General features: G+C 40.4%; 1 protein-coding gene across 1 annotated transcript in view; it reads left to right on the plus strand.

The window, feature by feature from the left end:
* The window catches only part of LOC106883976 (integrator complex subunit 11-like), a 32,499-nt gene extending 26,638 nt beyond the window's left edge, over positions 1-5,861 (plus strand). The window contains 2 exon segments of the mRNA XM_014935135.2: positions 1,403-1,478; positions 5,507-5,861. Of these exon segments, the coding sequence (XP_014790621.1) occupies positions 1,403-1,462 (60 nt within the window). The 3' untranslated portion in view covers positions 1,463-1,478; positions 5,507-5,861.
* The last annotated feature ends 2,310 nt before the right edge of the window (positions 5,862-8,171 follow it).

Genomic DNA, 8,171 nt, shown 5'->3' on the forward strand with positions numbered 1-8,171 from the left:
TCTTCGTTTCAGCATGCTGTGTATTTATAGTGAAAAATATTGTGTATAGTTAGACGTTCTAACGTCTATTTTTCAGCATATTGGCAGAAAAAATTTTCTTTTACCCTTATTTATAATTGTGTGTGTGTGTGTATATATATATATATATATATATATATATATATATATATGATGGGCTTCTTTCAGTTTCCGTGTACCAAATCCACTCTTAAGGCTTTGGTCAGCTTGAGTCTATAGTAGAAGACACTTGCCCAAGGTGCCACGCAGTGGGACTGAACCTGGAACCATGTGGTTGGGAAGCAAGCTTCTTACATTAAGTGTATGCACATACAAAACATTGTTACAGATCAGTGCTGGCCATAATATCTATAGAAAATCTGTAGAGATAACCTTAGTAAGTGGATAGGACCAAGACGTCTGGCACCTTACTGTACTGAAGAAGACCTCTACTCCACAGCAGAAGTGTTGATATCTAATGCCTCTAGTGGTGAAAAGCACTTGTGGCTGTGTCACATAAAAACGCTCATGCAGCACCATGTAAAAATGGTTTTGCAGTGCCATGTAAAAGCACCCAGCACACTCTGTAAAGTGGTTAACAATAGGATGGGCGTCCAGCCATAGGAACCATGCCAAATCAGACTGGAGTCTGGTGCAGCTCCCCAGCTTGCTAGCTCTGGTCAAACTGTCCAACCCATGCCAGCATGGACACTGGAAGTTAAATAATGATGATGATGATATATCTATATATTTTGCATCATCATCATCGTCGTTTAACGTCCACTTTCCATGCTGTCATGGGTTGGACAATTTGACTGAGGACTGGCAAGCCAGGAGGCTGCACCAGGTTCCAATCTGATCTGGCAAGGTTTCTACAGCTGGATGCCCTTCCTAATGCCAACCGCTCCGAGAGTGTAGTGAGTACTTTTTACATGCTACTGGCACATGAGCCAGTCAGGTGGCACTGGCATTGACCATGCTCGAATGGTGCTTTTTACATGTCACTGGCACATGAGCCAGTCAGGCGCCACTGACAATGATCGTGCTCGAATGGTGCTTTTCATGTGCCACCGGCATGGGTGCCAGTCAGGTACCACTGGCTTCAACCACGCTCAAATGATGCTCTTTACGTGCCACCAGCATTGGCATTGGCCACGCTCGAATGGTGCTTATATAATGATATACACGCGCACATTGCCAAAATATAGTATTTATATAAAATTATATGTCAAATCGTCCAACCCATGCTAGCATGGAAAGCGGACGTTAAACGATGATGATGATGATGATGATGTAAGAATAGAAGTCACTAATACTGTTGTTGATACTGAAAATAAGGGAACCAAGTATTTCTAATATGTTTTTATGCTAACATTGTTTCACTCTTTTTTTCTTCTAATTACAGGATGAAGAATTAGGCAGTTATTTATTGAAGATTCTAGAATCTGGTCTGGAAGGAACATAAATCCCCTCCTCTTAATGTAATTATAATTCTATTAAGGACCCTTTTCTTTCTTTTTCTTAGCTAAAAATATGATACTTTCTACATTGTGAAATTAAATAATAGGGATGTTTTTTTTTTCTTAAAATACGAAACAAACAGTCTGTGTTCTGATTTTATTCCTGAAAAGGAAAAGGTCTCTTATCTCTGGACTTCATATTTGCTGGAGAACAGAAGGAATTCGGTCCTTTTGTTACCATATTTCTGTTGTAATACACTGCTTTTTTTTTGTTTTTGAAGAATTTTGTAAAATAACTTTGTCATTATGAAGTTGTGATTGGAAATTTGAATGGAAGGTTTTAAATCAGATCGATTTAAACAAGAAGTTTGTACCACAAAACCAGGGGGGGGGGGTTCAGTTGGGTTGGTATCAAAAGGGCCATGGAATTTGTTGTATGCAGAAATTATCCTCAGATTTCAGAAGTTTTTGAGTTCTAATAACCACAAATACTTCACTACGTAGTACAGAATAGTCTCAAATGTATTTCTTAAGAGAAGCATGGCTGGGTAGTTAAGAAGTTTGCTTTACAACATCATGGTTTTGGGTTCAGTCCCGCTGCTAGACACTCTGGACAAGTGTCTCATATTACACCTTCAGGTTGACCAAAGCCCTGTGAGTGAATCTGGTAAGTGGAAACTGTAGAGAAGCCTGTCAAGTGTGTTCTCTCACCTTACCATGACATTGTGAAGGTGCATGGCTTAGTGCTTAGGGTATTTGACTCATGATCATAGGATCATGAGTTCAATTCCTAGCTGTGCATTCTTGAGCAAGACACTTTATTTCACATTTCTCCAGTCCATTCCACTGGCAAAAATGAGTTGCGAGCCTTGTTGCATTCTGTGTCACACTGAATCTACCTGAAGGATACCCATATCTATGGAATACTCAGCCACTTGCACGTTAATTACACAAGCAGGCTGTTCCATTGATTGGATTAATCGAAACACTTGTCATCATATCCAACGGAGTGGCAATTCCTTTCTGGACATCACATGCTAATTGCAAACAAACAACTCTAACACACAAGTCTTGCTGTTCGTTTATGATCTTCTGTGCTCAGGAGAAAATATTTCCTTGCCGGGAAACAAGGTGAAGAATGGAGGTTGGTGACAGGAAGAGCATCTGGCCATAGAAAATCTGCCTCAGTGAATCATATCTGACCCATACCAGCATGGATATATAGGCATTAAATGATTGCCAGTCATACAAGCAGCATTGTTCATTTCCAATATTCTTCCCCAAATTTAACTGGCCATGGGGAAATATTTCCTTGTTTGAAAATAGGTGAGAGTAGGCAACAGGAAACATCCAGATACAGAAAATCTGACTCATCATCATCATCATAAAGATAACTTTATTCACTTTTCCAGGCAAGCAACGAAAAAAGGACATCATTACGATGATGAATGTGAGAATCTGTTACTTATGATATGGATCTTGTGTCACTTGTATGTATTCGTACAAGGCAACAACACTATAACAAAGCTTTGGCCCAGGGTTATAGTAGAAGATTCTTACCCAAGGTGGGACTGAACTTGAAACAATTTGGTCGGGAAGTAAACATCTTAGTCATATAGCAATACTTGTGCCTCTGTATAATATAATATTGTCCTTGTCTTGTGAGCTCACAGGCGCTGGTGACACACAAAAGGCACTTGTTTTGATGTCACATGGAAACCACATGCTGGTGGCATATATAAAAATACCCAGCACACCATTTAAAGTGGTTGGCATTAGAAAGGGCATCCAGCCCGTTAATTTGCTCTAATTTAATTCTATGTTCTGACTAAGATGTCTTGCAAACAACTCGCACATGCAAGTGCTACCAGTCGAGAACTCCGCATACCGGAAGCCAGCAAGTGTATGGGGTCATCAGGAGAGAATGCACGCCGTTTCGGGGCCTACCCTCTCAACAGCATCAATGCACACCGGCCACCCTCACTGATATGAGGCCCTACTTGCTAGATCAACTGATTAATAAAACAAAGCTCAATATTTCTCTAGCCATCTCTCATCGTCTCTTTTTGACCAAATCCAGTGGCTAGCCTTCTCCACTGTATTTTGGATATCGGTCATGGTGGTATTTACCTTACGATGAATTAAATTTAGTGACTCTGCTTTATTTCATGCATTCACCTTGTGTCCTTTAAAAGTGAACTTTTGACTGTCTTCTAATTTGCATACTGGTTTGTTCCGAAAGAGGCATGGTACTTTTTGCACATGGATCTTTAGGTTCTGGTTTTTTTTTTGTTTTTAATCAGCGTGTATTTCTGAGTATATATTGCATTGTATTTGCTCACATATTGACTCCATTATTGGCTTGCATTTGAGTAATGCAATCCAAGTTAATAATTCTGTATTAAAACATAACATAGCCATAGAAAATATGCTAAAACAGACAGTTTGGTTCAGCTCTCCAGCTGGCCAACTCCTGTCGAAATATCCAACCCATGCCAGCATGGAAAACAAACGATAAATGATGATGATGATTATCATCTATTCCAACACCTAGTATATGATATAAAGTTTATCATATATTGCATCAATATGTATAGCATGTAATACATATCATATATAACAATATATGGTTTATGATGTGTTTTATTACATATTCTAACAATGTATAACATGTAATATATATAAGAGTATATATTCAACACCGTATAGTACATGATGTAAATTTTGTTATGTATTTCAACAATATGTAATATAATAAGTATATTTCTCAACTATTCCAACAATATATACAATGTATAACATCTTGTTCCCCAACAATACAGTTTTATCATTTGTGATAATTTATACCCTTATATTTATGACAAATGTATAACATAATCTGAAGGATGTTATGCATACGTACATACATATATGCACACACGTATATATATATATATATATATATATCATCATCATCATCATCATCATCATCGTTTAACATCCGCTTTCTATGCTAGCATGGGTTGGACGATTTGACTGAGGACTGGTGGACCAGGAGGCGACACCAGGCTCCAATCTGATTTGGCAGAGTTTCTACAGCTGGATGCCCTTCCTAACGCCAACCACTCCGAGAGTATAGTGGGTGTTTTACATGCCACCAGCATGAGGGCCAATCAGGTGGAACTGGCGACGGCCACACTCAAAATGGTGTGTTTTACGTGCCACCTGCACATATATATATATGTGTGTGTGTGTGTGTGTGTACATATATGCACACATGTGTACACATATACACACATAGATGTTATTAAATGAATTATTGTTTCTTCTAATGGAAGAGGAGTCTATCAATTCACCTCAAACAAATAAATACATGAATGCATTACATAGACTCATCAGTTAACCTCAGCTTTTTAGATCAAAAGTGGAAGGATGCTGGTTTGCCCGTCCACCCCATGTGTGTGTATGTGTGTCTGACTCTCAAGTTTCTTAATCAAATACGAATACATACAACAGAAGTAACAGACTCGCACACATCCACACATTCCTCATCATAATGGTGTCCACTTTTCCCTGCTTGCCTGGAAAAGTGAACAAAGTTATCTGGGACTTTGCACCAGCCACAGATTTGGTCTGTAGCACTCAGCAAGCTGTCCCTCAGGAATTCCCAGTTGCCCTTTATGTCACAAACCTGTAGCTGCTCCTCCCTTTCCCCAAATTTCTCAATTAGGATGTCCCTAAATCTTTGACCCAGCGAGCCAAGCAAAATTGCAGTCGTGGCAGATACACAACCCTGCAATGGACCAGCCTTCTAATTAAGGGGATTGTTGACTTGCTTGCCTTGGCAGCAGGGTGGCATCATTTGAAAGCTGAAAAAAACAATGCAAAGTGCATTGTGACCAGCAATGTATAACAACATGTGATAAGTTTGGTTGATCACATGATCACATCACAAGAAGAATAAAACCAATTTCCAAAGATGAATTTGAAGAATTTCTCTTTCAGAAAATTGAAAATATTGAAAAGGATGTATTTCAATTTTAATGAAAAAAATGTTTTGATTTGTCTAGTTTCAGTGAAAATAACATTAATGAGGAAGAAACCTGCGTCATTGAATGGAATTATTGATACCATGCCAGAATTATCTTCCAAAATATCAGGCTGCACACAAAAATTTAAGCAGCCACCAAATGAAATGAAATGGTTACAACCAGGAATACAAACGAAATTGGATTGAATCCCTGTTTCATGGAAACTTCTTGTCTATTCTACATATTCCTCAAATTGATACTACAAAGACCCCAAATTTGTAAAGGTGGCTAGAGCTGAGTCAATCAAATAGTTTGCTCAGCTGAAAGAGGACAAAACTCAAACACTACTGAATGTAAACTGAGAATTTATAAAGGATCTAACTTATATTTTAAACTCTTAGTCTTCTGTTCTATCATTTTGTGCTAAAACTTTTACCTTTGCTAGATTTACTTTAAGACTTCTCAATTGTAGGGATGCTGTCAGTAAGGTGAGGGTTGGCAATGAGTATAGTGAAGAATTCCACCAACGATCAGTCCTCAGCCCCCTCTTATTCATCATAGTCCTCCAGGATAGGATGCCTCTGGGAGCTCCTCTATGCTGATGACCTTGCTCTAATAGCTAAGTCACTTTGAGAACTAAAGAAGTTTCAGGTGTGGAAGCAAGGTCTAGAATTGAAGGGCCTTAGAGTTAACCTAGCAAAAACCAAAGTCTTAGTAAGTAGGAAGGTAGATGGCTCTGCTCGATTTGTAGAAAAGGCATAGGTAGAAATTCCACAAGATGTACCCGGTGTAAGCTATGGACACATAAGAGGTGCAGCAATATCAAAGGAAGGCTAACTGGGACGATAGTTTTTGCGTGTGGCAAATGCTCAGGAGCAATAAACACTGAAAATGTGCAGAAAACAGTTTCCGTCACATGCTGGGGGAAAAAACTAGAAGTAGTTGATAGTTTCTGTTACCTAGGTGACCAAGTCAGTAGCAAGGATGGATGCTCTGAGAGCATAGCTGCTAGAATAAGAATAGCCTGGGCAAAGTTCAGAGAGCTCCTACCTCTGCTGGTAACAAAGGTCCTCTCACTCAGAGTGAAAGGTAGACTGTATGATGCCTGTGTGTGAACAGCCATGCTACATGGCAGTGAAACATGAGCTATGACTACTGAGAACGTGTAAGCTTGCAAGGAACGAAGCTAGTATGCTCTGCTGGATGTGTAATGTCAGTGTGCATACACGACAGAGTGTAAGCGCTCTGAGAGAAAAGTTGGACATCAGAAGTTCAGATGTGTGCAAAAGAGACGACTGTGCTGGTATGGTCATGTGATGCATACAGATGAAGACAACTGTGTGAAAAAGTGTCACACCCTAGCAGTTGAGGGAACCTGTGGAAGAGGTAGACCCAGGAAGACTTGGGATGAGGTGGTGAAGCACAACCTTTGAACATTGGGCCTCACAGAGGCACTGACAAGCTACCAAGACCTTTGGAGATATGTTGTGCTTGAGAAGACCTGGCAAGCCAAGTGAGACCATAACCGTGGCCTCTGCCAGTGCCGCATAACCAGCCCATTTAAGAGTACCCTTCAATCATTGGGCAATAAAACTGTTGAGAAGACCTGTTGAGTCAAGTGAAATCATTGTTGTGGCTGATGCCAGAACCATCAGACTGGGACCCGTTCTGGTGGCACGTAAAAAGTACCATTTGAGCGCGGTCGATGCCAGTCCTACTGGCACATAAAATGCACCATACGAACGTGGTCACTGCCAGTGCCACCTGACTGGTCCCGTGCTGGTGGTATTTAAAAAGTACCATTCGAGCGTGGTCATTGCCAGTTCCGCCTGACTGGCTCCTGTACCCGTGACATGTAAAAAGCACCATTTGAGCATGATCGATGCCAGTGCTGCCTGACTGGCTCTTGTGCCAGTGGCACATAAAAGCACCCACTACATTCTCAGAGTGGTTGGTGAGGAAGGCCATCCAGCTGCAGGAACCTTGCCAGATCAGATTGGAGCCTGGTGTAGCTTTCTGGCTTGCCAGTCCTGTCAAACCATCCAACCCATGCTAGCATGGAAAGCGAACATTAAACAATGATGATGTTTCCATGTCTAGAGTTACCTCTCTAAACCTTCAATATATTCACTATATTTGATTGCATAAACAATGCTCAGGCTTGTTGGATGCACTCCAATTTCAGCAATGCATACTTTGGAAAAAGTGCTTTTAGTACATTAAAACTCATGGGAGGCACATCTTCGCATATAGGACCCAGGGCGAATTTTTGGAGACATTTTAGAGGGTAAAAAAGTGCATCTTATCTTCCACATTTGTTGGCATGTGGTAGGTCATACAAGTTCCCATGAACGGCTAATCTTTAACTCCTCTGTAATGACCTGATGAACTGTAGTAAAAAGGAGGGGGGCAAACAACTGAACCCTAATCGACCCCCTACTTCCACACTAAATTACTTACTGAACTCTTGCCTCACTGCTTGCATAACTTTAACAAGTCATTCATTTATCCTTAATTTACTTAGCAATCACCAGACAACAAGGATCCTTGTCAAACGCCTTCTCCAGATCAATGAATGCTATTTAATAGTGGTTTACTCTTAGCAAAGTGGAGGCGCAATGGCCCAGTGGTTAGGGAAGAGGACTCGCGGTCATAGGATCGCAGTTTCGATTCCCAGACCGGGCGTTGTGAGTGTTTATTGAGT

Source organism: Octopus bimaculoides, chromosome 26 (genome assembly GCF_001194135.2).
Source record: "Octopus bimaculoides isolate UCB-OBI-ISO-001 chromosome 26, ASM119413v2, whole genome shotgun sequence".
NCBI lineage: Eukaryota > Metazoa > Mollusca > Cephalopoda > Octopoda > Octopodidae > Octopus > Octopus bimaculoides.